This window comes from Eulemur rufifrons, chromosome 16 (genome assembly GCF_041146395.1).
Source record: "Eulemur rufifrons isolate Redbay chromosome 16, OSU_ERuf_1, whole genome shotgun sequence".
NCBI classification, from domain to species: Eukaryota; Metazoa; Chordata; class Mammalia; order Primates; family Lemuridae; genus Eulemur; species Eulemur rufifrons.
This window is the reverse complement of record NC_090998.1, coordinates 67,918,412-67,941,972: the sequence shown is the minus strand read 5'-3', so window position 1 is coordinate 67,941,972 and position 23,561 is coordinate 67,918,412. Positions and strand designations below refer to the sequence as shown.

Here is a 23,561-nt window from a genome sequence, read left to right as displayed (position 1 = left end):
GAACCTGCTATAAGAAGAAGCTACTCCTTCTTTTGTGATGGATGAAAAATAAATGGGATATAGCTACAAGATGAACAAGTAGTCCAGTTTATTTTCAGGTAATTATATCACAATCTGAATGTGGTTTTTTTCCCAAATCAGTGGATGGCAGAGAGTCCATATTTAAATAATTGTATTATCTTGGAATATGAATAGCATATTTACCTATTATATTTTAAAATTTTGGTTTTATTTCCAAACCATGTATAGAAACAAGAGGGTTAGAAAATAGGTATTTACTTGTGAAATACTTATTACTTTTTAATTATTAAAATATAAACTAGTTTACATTCCATATTCAGTCAGAATGTTAAAAGATGAAATATACTATTTTATTTTAGTCTTTTTCGGTTAATATACTAGAAATGAGTAAGGGAAATACAGTATTCACTAAGGTAATAGCCTTAGTGAACTAGCCTACAGTTACATATGAGGTCATTTATGATGAGCAAACAATGGATTAGGTAACAGTGAGGAAAATTCTGGAAGTCTGAGTTTGTAGCTTACTAGCAACCACTTTCAACATTTCTGCAAAGCTAGAGAAGGTATCTTCTAATTTAAATTTCTTTAGGAATTGTCTATTATGTAATATACTGCCAACAGGAGGTCAGTTTTAAAGGAATACTGCTGATAGCCTGAAAGACTGTGGAAAAGAAATTCTTTTTCCCCCCTTACACACTGATAGTTCTTATATTTGTATTCCTGCAATTCTTATCTATATCTATATTTTTAAAAAACACATTGGATTAGCAGCAAGAGATTTGAAAATGGCAGAAGTTGGGAATGACTGCTATTTCTTTTTTAATTCCACATGCATAAAGGTAAATATTGTACAATTTACAGTACTTCACATGCTTAAGCTTTCTAGTAGAATGAAGGAAGATATGGCAATAATTTGCATTGCTTAACCAAAATTTACTATTTTCCTACAAGATATGTTATATATGTAAAATCTGAAGTAAAAGCTTATCATATATTTCTGAAATACTGAATTTCTCTTAGGAAATCTGGGATAATTAAAATTATGATTTCTTTGAAATTACCCTTATACATTCTGGTTACATGCCTATAGCTTTTTAATCTTCATGTGGCACTTTTACTTGTATTATGGCTCCTTCAAACATCAAATCCTAATGTTGAAATATTATCTGATGCATCATATTGTTTTTGTCAATGTGATTTCAGTTATATCAATTAAAATAGTTGAATTTGGGTTATATCAAACTTAGTGCAATAACTCTAATTGTTTCCCTCCTACTGAATTTCCTCTTGTCAAAAGTCTAGGTGATAGCAAATATTTAAATATAATTTAAAAAGGAAAACAAAAGTAAGATAAACAAATTGGCCAAATATGAATTAAAGTTTATAAAGTTAAATGGGAAAAAGTTTAACCCAAGGAATTAGGATTAATGGATCTCAGTGAAATCAAATAAATGTAGAAACTCAGTGTTTAGAGCTTCATGCTCATACTACTGAAACCCAATGAAAGAAATGTTATACCTGGTTTAATATGTTTCATCTCTCCTAGGAAGCCTGACTGTATTGGGTAATAGAGATCATCTCCATAATTAGAATATGGTTAGTGAGTCTTAAAAATTTTATCTGGCTTTTTTCAGAAAGAGAAATTAAGTTATTCTTCATTGGATTGTGATCAAAGGTATCATTGGTTTTTTATATCTCTATTCTTAGTGAACTACATGGATTAATTGATAACAAAAAGTGACATTTTATCAGTGACTTGCAGCATGTACTATTTAATCATTAAATTATCTTGTCACTTTCTCACTAAAGTTAGACTAATTTGCTAAAATTTAGACTTATGCTCTTATATTGGTAGTGTGTATTTTTGTGATTCTAATTTGATCTACTCATTTAGCAACCCATTGTTGTCGAACACTAAAGTTAATATATTGTCCATATTTTCTACACTGTGTACTTTTTTTCTTTTAGGGTTCCCAGTGCCAATTCCGACACTGTGAAGAGGCCCTTGGCAGTGACACTGTGTGCTCATTATGGAGAGAGAGGAAATGTTTAGATCCACTCTGCAGATTTAGACACATCGAAATGCAGGTAGAATTTCTCAGCATCGTCATTTCTGTTAAAAGCATTTCCCTCTAATAATATTGAATTACATTTTACAAAACAATGAGGAAGAAATCATTCTTCCAGTATTTAATTTTAGGAATTTTGTGCTTTTTTCAACTTAAATCTTAGAAAAATGGAGGAACATGTTTTAGAAATACCCATTGCTACATAGCAGGGCTTAGCAACACTGAAATCCAGGAAACACACATGATCCTAAATCAGTAATTGCAATTTTTTTTCACATTGTGTTGTGTTGTAGCACATTGTGTTTATTGTGAATATGGCATCTAATCATTACATTTCTCCCCACCTCCTTTGTCTAGCAAAACTGCAGCATTTCATGCTTCTGGGAAACTCAACCTCTTGGTTGTGTGAAAATCAGTTGTATCTTTTATCATAGCAAACCTCGAAATATCAATGGATTATTTTTGCCACCAAGTAGCAGTGAGTATATTTTTTGAATAACATGGACATACCATATTATAATCTGGTTTTGGAGTAGCAGCATAGAATGACATATTAAATAAAGTAGTACAAGGTGAGCAATGCAGTTCAATAGCCAATGGATGATTTGGGATGATATTGTCATGAATCATGAGATAAAGCTTAGCATGAGCCATCAAGTAGCTAACAAGATGAAGTGAACAAAGAGTGAATTAAACTTTCTCTGACTATTTGTGTCTAAAATGGATTTTATTCATCTGAAAAGTGGGATGGCTACTGACTTAAGTAGAAGGAGACTGTGTCACAGCAAAGCATCACACAGCTGGAGCCAAGGTCAGAGGTCATGACCTCACTGATGCTTCCTCCCTGTAATGTGTGGAAACCTATCTCATATGTGGGGAGAGCAAGGGCATGTTCTAGGTTACACACATATTCTGCTTCTAATAGAGCAGCTTTATGTTGTGGTTCTTCCTAAGACCAACTATGGAGAAAATGCAATCCCATTGCTACAAAAGGCACAATTCAATCTAACTAAGTGATACTGAGATGCTACTATGTGGTGAACCTTAAGATAAGTCCTGAGAAGGGGATACAGAATATACCAAACTGTAAAGTAGAGAATGGCAAGAACCTTGATGAAGAAGTTGGTGCTGTCAGGTTTCCTTAATGCTGTAGCTACTCTGCTCTCCTGCTAGGGCCACCAAATTTCTCTGATCAAATGGTTCTAGAAATGAACTGATAGGATACCTGTCCTTTGGGATTTGAAAATTTGTCTGTAGATAATCTTTGGCAAATGGATAACATAGACATGTAGTACTGTCTTTCACATAGTGGCCGGTTCCACCCCAGGAAGCCCTCAACGGTATTTATTCATATTAGTAAATAGCTATTTTCCCTCTGCCCAAACACATGTCTGTACTCCAGGAAAGAGGATTCAATTTACACACTGTAGGTAAACTACCAAGCTCAGCTGAAATATGTATTGAACTACTGCATTACCTATTTCAATACCTTAGAAGGTATAATTTGATTCTTGGTAGACTCTATATTTCCTACAATATTTCCACCAAGGCCTGTATTAACCAAAACTTACAAAGTAATACCCTTACGAAAATTCACCTTTTTGTGTTTCTATAAATGCATATGATTAATTGATAAAATCAAGTTGGGATTATGACAAACTATTTGGTAGCAAAATTTAACTGGCTAAGTATCAATTCATACACAACCCTGTGCAATTTGTGTGTAATTTTTTTCTCTTGGATCAAAATAAGATAAAATTTATATATTTAAATGTTCAACCTGTAAAAATTTCTAGGACCTCTGCTGATGAGTTGAGACCTATCACATAGTACATATTAAGTAGGTGAGTTGGAGCCACAGCAATCCTATCTAAATTACCAGCTGTGCTCTTCCAGCATTAGGTGCTTGCCAAAAGCAATTTTTTATTAAATGATTTGCCATTGTATGTTATCTTTAAGCACTGAGCACAATTATCAGGAGTCTTGCATTTTTTGTCTGAGGGTACAAAACTGCCGGTTAGTCTTTTTTGCAATTTAAACTTTAAACTGCTAGTGGGTTAAGAAAGGTTTTGGACTCTTTTGAAAAATATTTTATTCAAAGACACATAATCTTTCTGGTTTTCTCCAAGTTTAAAAGCAAATAGCTGCTAAACCAATTGAGAATGCTAAGAAAACATAATTCAATTGATATTTATTATGATTATATGAATTCCCTAAACATTCCTGAGAACAATTTCTATTTTCTTTGCAAGCATGGTAGGTACTTATTTTTTCTCCCATGGAGGGAGAAGTTAGTGTACTCTGTTAGACAAACTGTTGTTTATAAAACTCCTTCAATTTGGCTGAGGAAAAATTTTCGAAATACAGTAGCTTAAACATTGAAACAATTGCTCATCTCTCCTTGGCTAGTTGCCATGTTATTCTATAATGAACAATTGGATGAGATAATTTGATTTTTGTTTATTCTAGTTCAGTGTTTTAGTGATGCCTTGGGCAACTGATTATTTGGCCAATTTATTTATTTATTATTTCAACATATTATGGGGATACAAATGTTTAGGTTACCTGTATTGCCCTTGCCCCACCCTACTCTAAGCCTGTCCATCCCCCAGACGGTGCACATTGCAATCATTATGTGTGTATATACCCATCCCCTCCTCCCCACTCCCAGATGCCCAACACCCGATCAATGTTATTGCTATATGGGCACTTAAATATTGATTAGTTAAAACCAATTTGATGGTGAGTACATGTGGTGCTTGTTTTTCCATTCTTGGGATACTTCACTTAATAGAATGGGTTGCAGCTCTATACAGGATAATATACGAGGTACTATATTGCCATTGTTTTTTGTGGCTGAATAGAACTCCATGGTATACATACACCACAGCTTATTAATTGATTCAAGTGAGAGTCAACCACACTCTTTATGATGAGTCAGTAGATGCACTTTAAGGGTGTGCAGAATGACCTCCCTGTCAGTAGGTGGCCCTTGCTGGTAGAAGCAGGTTGCAGTGTTGTTTTGGGGTCCTTTAACCATCTCTTATTCCTCTGGAGAGGCACTCTAGTGCCTCAGGTGGTGGGTGGTGCCCTAGGACTTCCAGGAGTGTCCCTTATTCTCCACCTCAGTATGGGCAGGTGGGGGAGTGAGTCTAGGTAGAGCTGGGTTGGGTGAGCCTGCCCTCAAGCACCACAAATGCTGTTAAAACAAGTTCTGTTCTCTGCTTCTGGGCAAAGCTGCCAGAGAGGGGTGGAAATGGCCCCACTCAGCCAAAAAAGTCTGCATGTGGGGGTGGTGCTCTCTGAGACCCGCAGTCTGGGGCAGGCCTCACTCCTTTCCACCCTCCCCTATTCCATGGTTTCTCTTGGGTCTCTGCCAGCAGGCAGGACCTCAAACCAGTGGATCTCCCCTGGCTGTGATGAGGGCCCAGAGGGTTCCCCCCAGGATCACAGCCTGAGCTGGGTGTATGGCCTTTCCGTGGGAGGAGGGTTGCCCCTCAAGCACGCTGATCTTCCCTGAAGGCACACACACTTCAGTAGGCTTGTTCACAAATATCCATTCTATGCCCTGGGGCAATGTGATCAAGACCTGGGTGTACAGAATCTTGTCTGTAGGCCTGTCCCCTGGGCCCTGGAGATCAATCCCTGACCCTGCCAGGGAGAGCAGTGCTGGTCTCCAGTCCGCCTTGGGATTTTCCCCACTCTCCTGGAATTGCCAGGCAAGTGGCACTTGAGAGGGATGTCAGGTAGGGAGCTCACAGTCTGAGTACCCCTCAGTCTGCTGTAGGGCCCCAAAAGAAAAGGTCTTGTTCCCTCAGATGCCTCTGGGTGGTGGTTAAATTGTCTCTCTCGGCAGCTGGCAGCAGCGGGTAGGGAAGGGGATGGGGAGAATGAAGCAATATGGCACCTGCCAATCAGCTCGGGTCTGTGGGCTGGGAGGTGCCCTGAGGGAGCTGGGAGCCTAGTGCCCTGTCAACACGAGACTCACTGCTGCTGGCAGCAGCTGTCTCTGGGCTGGTGTTGGCAGGTCTCTCCAACCACTCAGGAGCCCTCCAGCAGTCCGAGACGCAAGGGAGGGGAAATTTAACCGCTCCACCTACCCTTGTCGCTGGTCTCCAAGCCTCTCAGGCCCTTTCTCCTTCCAGTTCTCCTCTGCAACTTCTTCCCGTGGAGTCTCCTGTAGTTTCAGGCACCCTTCCTTCCGACCCTGATCCAATCTGTGTTCATCTGCCTGTTTATTTTTTTACTTTCTTCTAAAATCTGTCTTTCTTGCAGAGACACTCTGGCTGGCAGTTTTTCTTGTCCGCCATCTTACTCCTCCCCGTCCTACCTATCATACACATTGTAAAAGAGCTCAGGCCAGGTTCTGTGTAGGATATCCCTTAAATGGGGAGTTTGTTCATTTCTTTCTTCTCAATTAGATTTATGTTAAACACCCTTTTTTGCAAGAATCCTACAAAGATGATCAATAGTATATTTAAAAATCCATACAAGTGTTTCTAATGCCCTAACCAAACCATTCTATGTGGGTGCTCTTAAAGAATTAGTGAAAAGTAAAGAAAAAGCATTAATCAAGGACTTCTGATCCGTGAATTTTACAAAAATTAGCATCTTTTTTATTTTTTCAAGCACAAAGGAAGGATAGTGCCCAATTACCAAAGAGTCCAAATAAAAACAAATTATTTAGTTATAAATAATTGAATTGTTTATGCAATAGTTTCTTATAACTTACATGTTTTGTATTGCATCTGCATTTTAACTCTGGAAAGTATTTATAGCAAGAAATATTGCATTATGATGACAGTGTATATGACATTTATTTTAATATAATTAAATTTGTTTTGAAAATTGACAAAGCATATAAAGTAGTTGTTAATGTTTGAAATGTCTGGGCATGATATAGTAGTCTATCATATATACTAATAGACACTCTCTTGGTTGTAAGCAGTGGTATACTGCTAAATGTTTAACAAGTGGATCCAGATATCAAGGCCTATGATGTGAAAGAGAGTAGGACAGTGTATTATTGTCCAAGGGCTGGACAACTGACAAATAGAACAGAATGGAGAGCTGGGAACAGATCCTGGCACCTCTTTAAGATATAACACACTCATTATATTGGCAAAAATTGAAAATTCTAGCAATTGTTGGTGAAGACAAAGAGCATTGGGAATTCTTGTGCATTGTAAGTGGATATATAAACTGATACAAGCACTTTAGAAAACAGTCTAGCATTATGTAATTTATTAAAACAACATAATTACATTATATACTTTGACAATTATTGCACATCAAAGTATAATTTTATTGGGAAATTATCTCTTAGTGAGATGAATAATGATCAAAATTATTCTAATCTGTTTATGAAACAAAAAAGCATATATTACTGCTATGGTTTGAATATATGTATGTCTCGAAATTCACGTTGAACATGAATGGTATTAAGGCCCTTATAAAAGAGGCTTCACACAGAGCTTGGCCCTTTTTGTTCTTTTATCCTTCTGCCTTCTGCCATTTGAGGACAGAGCATTCATCCCCTCCAGAGGACACAGTGATGAGGCACCATCTTGGAAGCAGAGATTCCTCATCAGAAATAAAACCTACTGGTATTTTGACCTTGGACTTCTGAGCCTCCAGAACTGTTAGAAATAAATTTCTGGGTTTTTAAAAATTAACTTACTCAGTCTCAGGTACTTTGTTTATAGCAGCACAAATGGACTAAGACAACTGCTGGAAATTAATGTCCAGGACTAGCATGTTATTCTAATATTTGCTAAGATAGTTAGAAGATAGTAAACATTTTACAAGCTGAAATAAGTACTTACTTCAATTAGAAGATTTCATAATATTATTTAATAAAATAGGTTTTAACTATCTCAAGGAGTAACAATTGCAAGAAAATCATTTCAGAATTTTATCTTTTTTATTTAAGGTATCATGAGTAATTTACAAACACATAAATAATTCTCCCTGCATTAAAAAAAATATGACTATAGAATAACTTTCAAAATGGTGTTGTGAGGAAGTCCATGGACCTGCTCTCCAGCGAAATAACCATAGTTGGTGAAAATTACCTGTTAAATTTTTTTTTTTCACATCTCTAGAAACTGTCCTAAGGGCATATAGCAAATAAAGTAATATTTATTCAAGAAAATCTACTAAATCCCAGTAAGAACAGCAAGTTTGTGGTATTTGAGCCACCACTCACTCCTTTCACCACCTCTCAATTTAGTGTGACAGAAACTCTACTCTGAATGGGCACAGCCAAGAACATAGGCCTCTTTTTACCTCCAGCTTCCAGTCAAGGATGGTAATATCTTTTTGGCAGGAGCGGTCTGCTAACATTTCTCATCCTCCCCAACTCCCAAGTTGGGTGGAGCTCTATTTTTCAGGCAAGTGGGGCAGAGAGATCTGGGTCTTTCTTCCACTCAGCCCCACTCATAGGGCAGAAATTATATCCCAGATGCAGCAGGCTGAGAATAATGAAACTCCAATTATCCTTGCTTCAGCTTGAGCATTGGGTGGAGGTTTCAGGCCAGGAGGTACAAGCCATAAAGATCAGAGATTACCACCTTTGCCCAGCGCCATACTCGTAAAAACAGGGGTGTCGCTCCAGGAGAAGTGACTGTCCCTGTCCCTACTCTTAGCATTATTCCTTGCTCTTGCATAAGGAGAGAAGCAGGCTGTAAGAGTAGAGAACTCTGAAGCTCTCAAAAAGAGAACTGAATTTATTTGGAATAGAACAGTACTTCCATCCAAGTACTAACCAGGCCTGACTCTGCTTAGCTTCCAAGAGAGGCTGGTATCTGTATAGAAGTAACAGACTAAACTGTAAACCAGTTGGAAGTTTGCCAAAGACAACCAGGAAAAAAAACTCAAGAAGAGCTCTTCAGAAATTGGAACAAACTTGAAAGATTAGCCTCAGATATGACCTCTGCAAAGGCGTCAGAACTTCATTGGATCAAACCGTGCAGCAATTTATGCCATAGTGCATCGATGAAAACAATGGATCAATAAGCCAGCAACTAATGGAGGCTAACATCTGATATTAATATGTTACCAACAGAGATGGACAGCCTAACAGAGAAACCAGGGAAAGAGGCAAAGAGAGCCCTGCTAAAGCCATAGTCATCCCAGGGTAACTGTGCACATGCCAAGGCTATACCTTCTGAGGAATGAAAATGAGGCTGTACATTGTGGGAGAAAATAGAGTTCACTAAGTGCAATACATACACAGGAAAAAAAGAGGCAACAGAATGCCTTTGAGATGGCTCTGATGTTAAACTTAGCAGACAAAGAATTTAAAGCAGTAATTATACTGTGTCCAAAGACTTAAAGAAAATCATGCTTAAAGAAGTAAAAGAAGGTATAATGACAATGTTGCATTTTCTCTGTAGATACCACACTACAGAAAGAAAATCAGGAAGGAATTCCACCCCTGACCCAGAGTCAGGAACCTCTGAAACCTCAGGAAAAGATATCACGACCCATTCACCATCCTTTAGTTTTAAAAACTAACTTTGAGGAAGAAGAGGAGGAAGTAGATGAACAAAATGGTTAGTAAACCTTTTCTCAGATTTACAATGCACATTCAAAAACCTCGCAATATTTTCTGCATATATGTTTAACTACTGGAGGTTTATGATATACATAAGGCAGATTTTGGTGAAAAATGACTAATTTCATGAAATAAATTTAATTTGTTATGTTCTAATTTGTTCTGTATCTATATGTTTATGAGCATTTGGATTGGAAGGTTTTTGTTGTATATGGCTGGGAGATATCTTATGCTTAAATATGTACAGGTACTTGTAGAGATACTAATAACATCTCAATATATAACTGTTTTTAAAACACATTGATGCACATGTGTGCCTATCTGTTTATCTACATATCTATGAAAAATCTATTTGTTTCACATTTAATCCTTGAAGTTACAGAGATCTGTAGAGTAGTTTATAGTTTATAAAGCAACTGTCATCTGTATTATCCTAGGTAATCTTCATGAGAGTATGAACAGGGTTAGGACCCATGTCTTTTGCATCTTAATCTATCCTTTTCCTCTGATATCATCACAGTACAGCGGTGCCAGTAAGTGTGTACATACAAGACAAACATGCTGAAAAATAAACTCTCACTCTGTCTTTGCTTTGGCATGTGTCCTTCTCTGGGTTACAGACCACCATATTTTCTGTGCTTCAGAGACCCAGAACTATTACTTTTTTTGTTTGCTGCAGCTCATGCCTACGTATGCCTCCAGACAAACACACACCATCTCAACATGTGAGTCTATACCTCCAGCTTCTCGTTTCGAGACACATAACACATAATTAGTCATTTCTTTTCTCTTGACTGAGTTTTTATAATTTTTTTAATACTGAAATTGTAGAAATTAGAAACATTTACCAGTATGCAAAATTATTTATTTTAAAAATTACAAAAACTAATTCATCCATGAGAACAATATTTGGGATTTTTCTTTCTGGTTTATAAATTTGCAGATTATTTGGCTTTGGGACAATTTAATTTAAAAAAAATATATCCTGTAGATGCTTCTAGTTTATGGACAAAGACTCCTGAAGAAATTGAAGAAAAAAGAGCAATAAAGGAGATGTGTTATAAATCTGGTAAGAAATCAAACATTTGTGGATTTTCTAGTACTTTATGTGGTGAATATGCTAACCAATGCTTTTCTTACGGGAGATTAGGTGAATACTACAGATTTCATACTCCTCCAGATATTTCATCATCAAAAAGCGTAGCTCCTACAGCAGAAAAAGAGTTAGAAAAGCCTTTGGAAAATGGCAGTGAATTGCAAGAAGGTAAGAAATCAAAAGGCAGCATTCAGAGTGATGTGTAAGAGATATTTGGTGTAATAGACTGTGAATTATTTAGTATGGTGTATAAAATAATAGAGTTGAATGATAAATAATACAACAGGCTTGAGAGTAAAAAGGAAGTGTTTGCACTGAATGACCTAAATTTCATATGAAAAGCTGCTTTAATGGGGCTTGTGTTTTCCTAGAGGAGCCACAGAATGAACAAACTTCATAAAGACATGATGACACTACACATTTCATGCAGTAATCCCATAAATAATTTGCTTTTACCATTTTTATTTGTATTTGAAATAAATTCTCCTGTGTAAGTGGTCTAGGTTTTTCTTTCCAAATAGAAAAGTAAACTTAGCCCAGGAAGAACAAAAGGGCCATCACAGAATGACATTAGTGGCAGAACAACGTTCATTGAATTGAGGGTCTTCTGTGTCAGGCTATTTCAAGGGCAATGCTGGTGGACAAATCCAAGGCTCTGACTTTTGTAGAACTTATTCTTTGGTGAATCTGATTTTACTGTTGGAGAACATTTTGCCCTTGAAGGCAAGATAAGAAGCATATTGTATGCTAGATATAAAACCAGAAACTCAGAGAAAATCCATGGGTGCCATAATTTTCTTGTTCCTAAGGTGAGCTTAAAAACAGTAGAAGCAGTAGAAGAGATTTTGATCCCTCCATCCTCCTCCAGAAAAAAAATGTATATAGATATAGAGAGAGATATTTGGGAAAGTCTACTAGGATTAAGATGTGCATGGAAGTGCATGGTGGAATATATAAACTGCCATTTTGCAAATCTGTATGTGACAAACTATTTAAACATATGGCGGTAGGTGGCAGCAACACACCATCAGATGGAAGAAAAGTCGCAAAACTTAATGGGAGCCATCCAGGGAAGAACAGATTGCAGGTCTGCACTACTTAGACAAGAAAAAACAAAACAAAATGAATAAAAAACAAGTTAGCAATGAAGAGTAAGAATGTCAGATTATAAAGACAATTACATATACTTTTGCTTTGTATTATGCTTTTTAAAGCTTTTTATTTCTAAATAGTAAATACAGTTAATTCCTGCACATGCTTCACCCAGATTTCCCCAAAATGTTAGCATTTTACCACATTTTCACTCACTTTCTCTTCAAATGCACACCTTGTTATTATTATTTTCTGAGTTTTTTTGAGAGTAATTTGCAGATATGATGCCTATGTGGTCTTCTATAACTGTAGTATAAACATCAAAATCAGGAAATTGCCACTGGTACAATATTATTTACAGCTATTCCCCCACAAATGTTATCAATTATGCTATTAATGTACTTTAAAACAAAATGAGTTTTTTCCCTGGTCTAGGATCCAATCCAAAATTTCATGTTGCATTAGGTTGCTATGTCTCTGTTAAAAGCAGCTTTTAACAGTTTATTTTAGGAGAAAATTATCCAGCGATGTATAAGGAAAACTGAGAGAATAATTTAATTATCACTGTGTAATTAGCATTTTGTAGTCAGTAGTGACTCTCATACTTTTTATTCAGTTGTTCATGGTAAACAGATAAAAACAAAAGAAATATAACAAAATTCATTATAGAAAAACACATCAAATAAATTAAATATATATTATGTACATACAATACAGATTTTAAATTGCCATTTGATAAATAGGAGAATATACTTGCTTGCTTCTTTGTTAACAATTACAAAATTTGCTTGAAATGCATGTATTTATAAATTTATTATTCATCAGATCACTGTGCAAATAATACTTACATTAACTTCTAAGCTTTTGACTTGCATCATAAATTCTATTGTAAACTTATTTAAGCCTCTATTAATAATAGTTCCTGGGATGGCTTTTTTTTCTTCTCATTTCCAGGGGATGGTCTTACAGTCCCAACAAAATATAGCTTTGAAAGGCAAGGTGAGATAAAAACATCATTGGATAGGAAACCAAGGACTGACATTGCTGAAAATGGAGGTGAGTTAATTTTATTACTGGAGGTGAGCTAATTTATTACTGATTGATTCTGAATATATCACCATATAATATCTGAGTTTGAATTTTTCTCTCATAACTGTGTTTCATTTTTTAAATCTATTTCATGTTTAACACAGGGGATTTGGAGGTACATCGCAAAATCAGATACTTTCAGAAGCTGATATCTCTACCAAATACTTTGTGTGAATTTGTACTCAGTGTGCAAGATATTCCATTTTCCATGTTTTTATGAGAAATCTGATGTATGTGTGTGCCTGTGTGTGTGTATAGACTTGACTCAGCCTATAATGGATTTGGGTATCAAGCATGTGCTATACTTTAATAGAGCTATAAACAGAGGAGGAACTTAATAAATCCTTGAGTAATTTGATGTTAAGGCAGCTATATTCAAATACATGTATCATTTGTGCCAAGGCACAACATCTTAATTGTGTGATATAGCTTAAACATTTTGAATGGCTTTTTAGCAGAAACATTTTGGAAAATTCATGCTTTCACAGAAAATTCTAAGCCCTTATTTTAAAAATATGCAGACTTTCTTGAGGAGGAAAAAGGGTGTGGCTGGGTGGGAAGAATGTGTGTGAAGAGCAGGAAGGAGGTTGAGAGCAGGTACCAATATGTCTTAGGCACATTAGCAATATTGCAGTCCCATTTTCACCCATTTTCAGCCATTTTTCTCTGTTTACTTTTTTTTCCCCTGGTGCCAAAGTACTTAATTGTTTCCTCTTCTTTCTTACATTTGCAGCAGTTTTAGACTAGCTGTCATCATTTGTTTGCCTTGAAGCAATAAGTTTGTCCGGAGTTTACACTGTCAATTACAACCTAGTGGAGAACAAACTGGATCCACTTAACTGGACCAGTTCTAATTGTACATTTTGTTGACTACCATTAAATCATATTGCCTTTTTGGATATTTATCCTGGAATTAGAAGACTTTTAAGGACCAGGAAAACTGCTTTCATATATCTGAAGATGTCATATGGAAGATAAATTATATTTAATCTGAGTATTTCTAAAAGATGGGACTAAAGAATGTTATAAGTTAAAGGACAATTTTGTCAAATATGTGAATTTTCTTGTAATTATCTATATAAAAGTTTACATACTGAGTATTCATACACATATATATTAATACACATATATTAATCTAAACAATATATAGAGTTGGGATGGTATATATAGAGTTGGGATGGTACCACTGAGAAATGTTCAAACAAAAGTGGACAAAGGGGATATTATAGAGGATACTCCTGTATTGAAAGGCAGTTATGCACCGCTTTCTGCCATCATTGCCACTGACAGTAAGGTTTTGTCATAGGAGGTGACTGTTACGTTCCACAGAGAATCATATTTATTGAAGTAGATGAAAATGAAGCTTTAAGTGAAGAGAAAGAAAGCACCATGTCAAAATGTTCAAATATTAAAGGTAATTCCTTCTATAATTTTCATTCATTTATAATTTGTCTAAGTAAGTTAAACACAAAGCTTGGTTATTATGAAAACCAATATAAAAGGGAAGGTAATAAAATCAAAATATACACTGGATAGGAGTCAAAAGCCCTAAGGTTCTAGTCTTGCCTTTATCCTTAATTGTATGCCCATGGGACTTTATCATTTTTAGCCTTAGTTTCCTTATCTAAAAAATTAGCACTTTGGACTACATAATTTCTAGGAGTATTGCTAGATCTAAAGTTATTGGCTCTCCTAAATGGTTATACCAAGTCCTTTTCAGTTTGTTTTTCCAGTTTATCAGTATGACTGAATTTTGTTAGGAAACATTGTTTGTGAACACTGTGAAGAGTGTTAAGCTTGTGATGACTTCCCCGTTTTGTAATTTTTGCTAACTATGGTCTGTGAATAATCAAGAGACACGATAAATATGTCCTTTATAGTTTTATGCTGTCTTTACTGTGCTTAGAATCCCCCAGCTGGTACCTCTCTGCTGGGTACCTCTCTCAATCACAGACTAAAAGGACAGCTGTCCTGTAATTAGAGGGCTTCACATCCTCTCCATCAAAATGTAAACCCATTTAATGTACTGTTTTCCCCAGCATTAAATATTCTCAAACATAAGAAAAGTATTTTTATGGAAAATTTTATGCAAATCTCTCTTTCTCAGAGATGGAAAAGGTGCACCCAATCCATCAAAGCCACTCTTAAAGCTATGCTAATACGGTAGTTACTAGCCATGTGTGAATATTTAAAGTTAAGTAAAATAAAAATTCAGTTTTTCAGTTGCTCTAGCCACATTCCAAGTGCTCAACAGAAACATGTGGCTAATGGCTACCATCCCGAACAGCACAGATTTAGAACATTTCCATCACTGTGGAAAGCCTTACTGGATAGTCCTGTTACAGTATAGAACAAGTGAAAGCTGTTACATTTAATATTTTCAGAACCCCAATTTAAATGGGCCCATTTAATATAAAATTGATAACTTTTTAATTCTTTTGTATGGAGATATTAAAAGTATTGCCACAATTTGTCATTCACACATTGAAGATACTGGCATAGTATTTTTTTAATCAAATGAATATTTATTAGGTCAGGTGGGAAGAACAAAATGGGGTAGAAGGGATAAGTGTTCTATTTTAAATGGGATCGTCATTTGGGTAGAGACCAGAAGGAAGAATACTCCAGGCAGACCAGCTAAATGCAGAGGTCTGAGGTCAATGATTTAGTTTTCAATTTTAAAATTTGGTTAGTGATGATATTTGGGGAACAATGTGGCAACTAGGGAACTTTAATGATGCTTTCTCAAAATTAATATACATATATATTCTAAAGAGGTATGCCCATCATGTAATATTTGAATAGTGAAATACCAACTGAAACACTTCTCCTACTAATATTGACATTTTATTTTCTTAATTTGCTTTAAAAGGTAACAAGGACAGTCCTCATCTAAAGCGTTCCCTAACTACCCGACTAGTGCCTACAACGCATGTATTAAATGCTACTGAGAATATCAGTATGAAGTGCAGAGAGGACCCCTCTTCAAGTGAGACATTAGCTCTATCACTTTTTGGCCTTAGATATATTTGTCTAATCATGGATTTATTTTGCTTATTTAAAATAGGATTTAAAAAAAAGACAAAAAAACGAAGGTTTGAAAATTATTCATGACTAAGAATTAAAGACAAAATAGTCTTCTACTAACTGTGACAATGAATTGTGATGTAGGTCCTAGTAAATTGCATGCTTTCCCACTAGTTTATTTTAGATATTAACATTAATAATATACTACCTTCTCAGAAGATTCACTAGTATAATAACATTTTAAATTTTACCCATAGTGAAATACAGTGGCATCTTTTTATTATGTTTTTGGATTATTTTTAATAATTTGGCTTCTACTCGATACTCAGTCGTCGGAGCTACTTCCTTGATGCAATTAAGACTTGTGAATCTTCCTGATTCCTTCCCTCCTTCTTTCCGCTCCTTATTTTATTTATTGAACCCCTATAATATTCTTGGATCCTAACTAGGCACTGATGGGAATCATGATGACTTGCCCCAGAGAAACTCAGTTTAGTGGCACTTGTTACAAATATGGTTTTTAAACCTTAGGACTGGGAGAGTGGGAGTAGAGGTGGAGCATGATGTTTGAAGAGGAGACAGTGAATCACAGCTTTATTGGGGGCCTAAAGCCTAAGCTGAGGTTGAGAGCGAGGGCAAAGACAGATTTATCAGTCCACTGTAGAGAGCTAGTGGAATCTACACAGTGCACTTGATGTCCATTTTCTCTTTGCAGTAGTCACTTGTGAAGGTTTCTTACACAAAGAAATGAGTGCCCCTCTCTACCAAATTATTTTAAGATTCTCTGGAGAAATGTACCTTAGAAATTTCTGAAAAATTCAGAATGCATATATAAAATTTTGGATATGAAAATAGGCCAAGTAAAAAGTGAAAAATTTAATATTCTTAACACTTAGAAATTCTGATTGTTCAGTCTTGTTTGACCAAACTATCTGTATACCCAACTTCTTAAGATTTTGAAAGAACAAGGTAAAATTCACTGAAAATATTTTACTTTAATCCAACTTCTTAAGAAATAGTTTTGGCTAAGAAAGTACAGAAAAATTATGTTGAAAATAACAATTCTAATACTACCTAACAATAGCATTATAATGAGATTTATAATTATATTTGGAATACAATTTTATGTTCTTTTGAAAGAATCCACATTCCTTTGGAGAGAAGCATTTATCTTTGTTGAAAGCTACTTTATTGAAGGTTTTCTCATCAATCTATTTCCAAGATAGATTTTTTTTTTGGTACTTAAAAATAAATCACCTTTGTTCTAAAAAGTAAAGCATTAGAGTGGTACATTTATTTTTTTCTCTTGCTTGACATGTGAATGCACAGATATGTAATTATCACCTACAGTAATTTTCAGATGAAAGCATCTCTTAAAAACATGTAAAAATTTATATCTTCTCTAAGTGAATGATGTCCAGCCAGTGAGGAAGCCTCATTTTAAAGGTGTGAAGAAAAGGAAATGGATTTATGATGAACCAAAGAACTTTCCTGGCCCTGGAATGCGGAGAGGTAAAGAGTCCATATATTTGATATGTCTAAATTATAATTTAAAAAGAGATTAAATATCAAATATTTTCTACCTGAAAAACAAATCACGGTCATGCAACATAAATGTTATTACGTTTTAGATGTCAACCCAGCTTCTCTTAATTGTTTTAGCTTACATTGTCTTCCATTGTGCTATCAAATATTTTAAGTGCAATATGTTTTTTTATGGGTGTGAAACCAGCTTGTTTTATTCTCCCCTCCTTCCCCCTTTTCTTTACAGCAGTACAGGCTTCAAACCCCAAAAATAAAATGAGTTACTATCGCAATAATAAAAACCGAAATGCTGAGAATGCATCCTATATCCATGTTCAGAGGGAAACTGTCAGGACTGTCTCGTTGAATGCACCTCCCCGCAGCAGGCCGGCGAATGGGACCTACAATAAAGTTGATGTTAACAAGGAACCCAAACTCAACCTCTATTCAGGTGAGGCCCTTCACTAATGTGCTTTACTCCTGTCTGGGGTTTGCATTCTCATGAAGTTTCTTGATGGCTTGCTAAGCTTCACTGCCACCCACCCCTCTCTTTTTTTCCCAGGCCATCAGCACCATAACATCTTAGATACCAGGGAGAGGATTTATTCCATGTGTAGGATTGTCCATGATTTAAAGGATATGTAAGAAAGCTCATGTTGGGTACAGATGACATGACACTGTACCTCCCTAGAGTTTTGTCTCAGAGCACTGCACTTTGTTCCCCCTGGATAGCTTTATTTCACTCTGGAGGATTGTTTTTAAATGGTTGACATTTTCTTGTTCCACTAACTGCCTTGTTCAATTATCACTGTCAGCCTAGTGCCTTGGCTTTTCTTTAGGTCTTCGTGATTATTTTCTGAAAGGGTTAGTTTGGGGGTTAACTGCAATACTTTTGACAACCTCTCATCTCTCCCACCATGCACAGATTGCTCCTAAATCATTTCATCATGTAATAGGCAAAGTCATAGTATATGTCAGGAAGTACAAAGCCACAGAGGGGAAGGGAACCAAATGTCTTTTTCTTTCCTGTCTCAGATGAATTTTGCTCTTTTGAAGCTTAGTTTCAATTTTTTCAACTTAACCAAATGCCACTCAATTCTCTATATTTTCATGTTTGTATTTTTCCATGTTCATAGTCTAGTTAGTGGAGTTCTGAATGTTTTGCACTTTTGCAAACATAAGACTCTCTCTTAGTTTCTTTATTTTATAGTTTCAAATAGACATTAGCTTATTTAAATTATTTTTCTATTTGTTTTAGAATATAATGATATATGGATATATATGTAAATAAGGATATTCTTAGGTGAAACTGGCTTTTAATTATTTGTCATTATTACTATTATTTTATTTACTGTTACTGTTATTATTATTTTATTATAGTGCAAGTGGATGACTATGAAGAATACAATGAATACTGGAACAGTTTATTGCCAATGTCTAGATTTGTGTGATGGTGCTATCACTTATACTCTATATTGCTTTTGTACCATTAGTACAAATGTCAACATAGGGAAAAAAGAACATTCTTGGTAGTGTTATGGACCATGCTTTGAGAACCACAGCTGTATAGTAATACTTGAAAACACAAATATAACATTTTGGATAATAGTTGAAATGTAGACATGTCAGAGAAAAGTAAGCATTTAAGGAGCAGGTCTGTATATAAATGCACTGGTTTCCTGGGGGCAGTGAGTTCATTATTATAGAGTGATCATTGTGATCATGGAAGTCACTTCATAGAAAGAAATGGAAATTGGGTTGTACTGCAGTTTGTTTGTTTTTTAAGTTCCATAAACATTAGCAGAATTGTACGTAAAAACATGGTAAAGCAGTCCAGTGAAAATTTTAGTTACATTCAGATATTTTATTCTCCTCTATCTTAGCCTATTGAGAGAAAGTCTTATTTGAAGAACTGGACAGCCAATTAACAGATCTGTAACCATGTTCACTGATAACTTAAATGGTCTTAATAAACTCATTTATATCCCTGATGCCCTAGCTTTGAAATGGAAAGTGAATTACTTAGAGAATAATTTCACTCACCCTTGAGATTTTTATAACTTTGAAATGCCTTGGAATATGATTTTAAAGTTATAAAATATTTAATTCTGGTCTTCTTTTTTTTCTCAGACAAATATCCGCCAACATCATATAATGGCTCAGCCTGGCGAAAAAGAATTCCTTTCTCAAAAACATATTTGAAAACTGAAAAGATATATACAGGTAAATATGTACTGGTGATTTTAATGTATCATGCAATTCTGAAAATAAAGTTTTGAGTTCAAGGAACATATTTTAGAAAACATTAAGATAAATAAAAATTTCAAGATATATATGCACACTTAATTACTTGGAGTTTAGTAGATATCTTGTCTACCAGAAATTTAATTTTACTTTATATTATTCTGATTCTTTTTGCCTAATTTTATGTGGTACCATAAAACTGTTGGTGCAGTCCTTTCCTGGGCAACAAACATAGTAATTGCAGCAATTATGTAATATATTATGGTGCATTCTTTGCTATGCTACATAGCCAATATATAAAAATGTATTTTGACACAAATAAGATATTAAAGCTTTCCTATATCTACTATAGACAAATATTGATAGGTACAGGCTGACAGGGCAACCAAAATGAAATTTCTTGGCCAGGAGGTTCTGAGGGACTGCATTCTCCCCCTTGTACCCTGTGTCTGGGACAGCATCGGGTTCCTGGGAACCTTCTCAGGGTGAAGGTTTTTAGTAGCCCTGACCTCAGGTTATTCTTTTGCTGAACAGCTTGGTGTCTTTTCCCAGCCTATCTTTCCTTTTGGAAAACCACACAGAATAAAATGCTTTCAGTTACTTCTCAGACAACTGAACCTCTCAGAAGTTCCAGATAAAGAGATCCTACCTAAAAAAGTAGCCTACAACTTTCAGAATAATGTGAAATCCATGAGCTCTTGTACAAAAGCTTCTCAGAATGGGCCAGCACACGTCCAGACCAGAGAGCTTCCCCTTTCCAAATTAAATAGCTGACATGGCATTTCTTGAAATCTTTTTGACTGCAACTGTGACTCAGTGTGCAGATCTGTGTACATATACACTGGTGACAACTGTTATTTTTCCACATCTTTTCCCAAATCATATTGTACTGCAAGAGAACTCTGCTGCAGTGCTATTTAATTGACTATAGTTTAACCTTGTATGAATTTTCACAATGTGATTGTGCTTTATTTTGTGGGGGGAAGAAGGTTGATGAAAATCCTGGGTGAGACTAGAAATTGTTGAGCTACAGACTTTTCTCCTGTGGTTTTCTTTTGGGCGAGATGATATTTGGAGTAATGAAGAATGTGCTCTTCCCCTCATCCCTGGTCCCAGTGACTGATCTTGTATTTCAGTAGCCTTCTTCTCTCCCATCCCAGATAGTTAAACACGAATCACAGGACGTGGGGAAGGGAGGGCTACTTCAGAACACAAAACGTGTACCATCTCTGTATAGCACAGGATCTTCACTTCCCTGTATGGCTGCATTGCACTTCCCAGGTGCAACCTAGAGAAAACACTTTGAAGAGAATTTCTCAAGTAATCTGGGTTAAGGGGAAGGCAAGTCATGTCTAACATGGGAGGACTGTTGATAGCTTCTTGAGATTTCCAAGTGCCAAGGTTGCATGGGAGGGCATCACACATTCCTGTGAGCTTCAAGTGGGAAACAGTTCCTGGGAGAGAGGACTAGTGAGTCTTCTGGCTGGGATAGAAGAAATAAGCATCAGAAAAAGGCTGTTGTTGAGTCCTATTGGGGCGGGGTGATACTTAGCTATAATCTTAACAGATTACCTCTGCCAGAGAGCCAAATAGAAACCAACCAAGAATCCACTGTCCAAATCCTTGTTAATTAGAGTATGGTCTGAGGACTAACAGCAATGACATCACTTGGGAGCTTGTTAAAAATGTGGAATCTCCATGACAGGATCTGCATTTTAACAACATCCCCAGGTGATTAAGATACAAATTAAAGTCTGAGAAACCTAAGACTAGGATATCTGGGCCACCATTCAAGGGAAATAAGAGTTCAGCACAGTACCCAGACATGTCAAGACTGTTGAAATTATATTCTCTTACTAGTTCTCACCCAGCAGCATCTCAGAAATTGGGATCCACAGCAGAGAGGGTGGGGTAGGTAGAAAACCCTGAGCAAGAATTCTAAATCTGAATATGACTGGGAAGAATGAAGAGACTAAGAAATTACTGAATTAGACTGAATTTATGTGCAAAGGACTAGATAAATCTTCTACATCAAGAAGAATAGGGATATAGAGTTAAAAAATTAAATAGATTTTATAATAACATAATTTGTTTTCTTATTTTTCTTTTGATTGGGAAGTTCATAACCTAGAAACTCTTATCCTTTCCAATTGTTGTTATCACCAGAATAGGAAGAGAAATGTTAGCTTGTGCTCTTCCTCTCACATATTCCTAGTAGGGCACAGAGCGGCAATTCCAACATTTCCCAGTGGACAGATGGACTGCTGGAGGGAAGGAGGCAGAAAACACAAGCTGCCACTAGTCTGTTCCTGTAAGGCTTTGGCAGCCAAGGCCACAGAAGTATAAATGGGCAGGAGGGGCCTTTTGGTAAAATGTCCTTGGATGCTATAAGGATAACACAATAGGGGAGGAAAATGTCTGTGGGAATTAGCAGGGGAACTGAAGGTGACTAGAGATGTCACTTTCACTGGGGTTCTTTCCTTGAGGCCACATGTCCTTTCTGATAAGAATACTGCTGGTGTGAGTGGAGGTGCCTGTCTCAACATGGTGGATCATTCGTCTGTTCATTGAGTGTCCCCACAGTGCAGCCCCATATGGAGTATCGCTTTCATTTTTTCACCCCACCCCACATGCAAAACACAGTAAGCACAAAAAAGAAGTGGATTAATTTTGAATGGTATTTTGAAAATATGAATTACAAAAATAAACTTAGTTTTTGTTTTGCCTTTAGATTTATGGTAAGCAATTAGCAAAAGAAATATGAATATTGGTGCCCTGAGGAAGGCTGAAAAAGAAAATAATTGAAATATTTTGTGCATTTTTTTTATTAGAGCCAAGAAGAAATGGGAGCAAGTAAACCTGGAGGTTGAGAGAAGAGAAAAATGAGAAAAGAGAAAAGTGCCAGACATCATTTGATTTACAATCAAAAATGAAAATTCAAAGAATGAGATACTCAAGTACTCCATACTATATACTGGATAGCCAAAGATGATAAAAATGCAAATTCTGAAAATAAGATGCAGGAAGTACATTGTGCTCTTTCAAAACTGATAAAAATGCAAATTACAAACAGCTGCCTGTGTATTTAGTAGGTTTGAAATTCATTCCATGCATTACCGCAAACATTTAATAAAATTTAAAAGTTTGACAATTAAAATCATTCTTTAATTGTAAACTAAGTTAAATTGCACAGATTGAGAAGTGAAATGGTGCCTTTGATCTCTGTTTTGCAATATTCATTATGGAGGAAACCTTACATTTTCTTTCTTTACCTAGATTTTCAGCTGGGCCCTCAGCAATGATAACATATAAAGTGTAAACAAATTCAGTGAAATCCCAGAGTTACAGTTTGGTAATAGGTACGTTAGAAGAATTCCATTAGAAATACACTTTAATGTGTGGTAGAAAGACACAAAGATTGGTTTATTATACAGGGAAGTTGCTAAACAATATCTTTTAATTGGCAAATTCAAAATCTGTCTACTGAGGTGTGCTACATTCAAAACTGAAAAATAAACCTTTTCCTACCATCAATAAAAATATATGATCATGTTGGAGAAAAGGAAATGTTTAAGAAAAAAAGTGAATTAATCACATGGTGTCCCAAAAGTCTTAGTGAAGTTTTAAGGTGTTAGTAACACCAGAAGTATGGATGCTTACAAATGTAAGAGTGACATCATTTGAAAACTTATTTTGATTTATTTTGTACTTTTTTAGAATTCTGTATTTTGAATAATGTATTTTTATTTAATATTTAAAATTTTAGTCAAAATTAACCATCTGCAGAGTAACTGAAACAAAACTTAAAAATTTATTATTTAAACTTAAAAACAAGTATGAA

General features: G+C 35.7%; 1 protein-coding gene across 2 annotated transcripts; it reads left to right on the top strand.

The window, feature by feature from the left end:
* Positions 1-524: 524 nt before the first annotated feature.
* Positions 525-22,877, top strand: C16H12orf50 (chromosome 16 C12orf50 homolog). 2 transcript variants are annotated; one of them, XM_069491040.1, is made up of 13 exons: positions 525-584; positions 1,990-2,109; positions 2,448-2,568; positions 9,488-9,646; positions 10,640-10,717; positions 10,799-10,912; positions 12,791-12,892; positions 14,232-14,339; positions 15,798-15,914; positions 17,360-17,464; positions 17,724-17,927; positions 19,607-19,699; positions 22,552-22,877. In XM_069491040.1, exons 2-13 carry the CDS (start codon positions 2,104-2,106, stop codon positions 22,575-22,577), a joined length of 1,233 nt encoding a protein of 410 aa, XP_069347141.1. In that variant the 5' UTR covers positions 525-584; positions 1,990-2,103; the 3' UTR covers positions 22,578-22,877. The 2 variants fall into 2 exon arrangements, with proteins under 2 accessions (XP_069347141.1, XP_069347142.1); XM_069491041.1 differs by lacking the exon at positions 15,798-15,914.
* Positions 22,878-23,561: the final 684 nt, after the last annotated feature.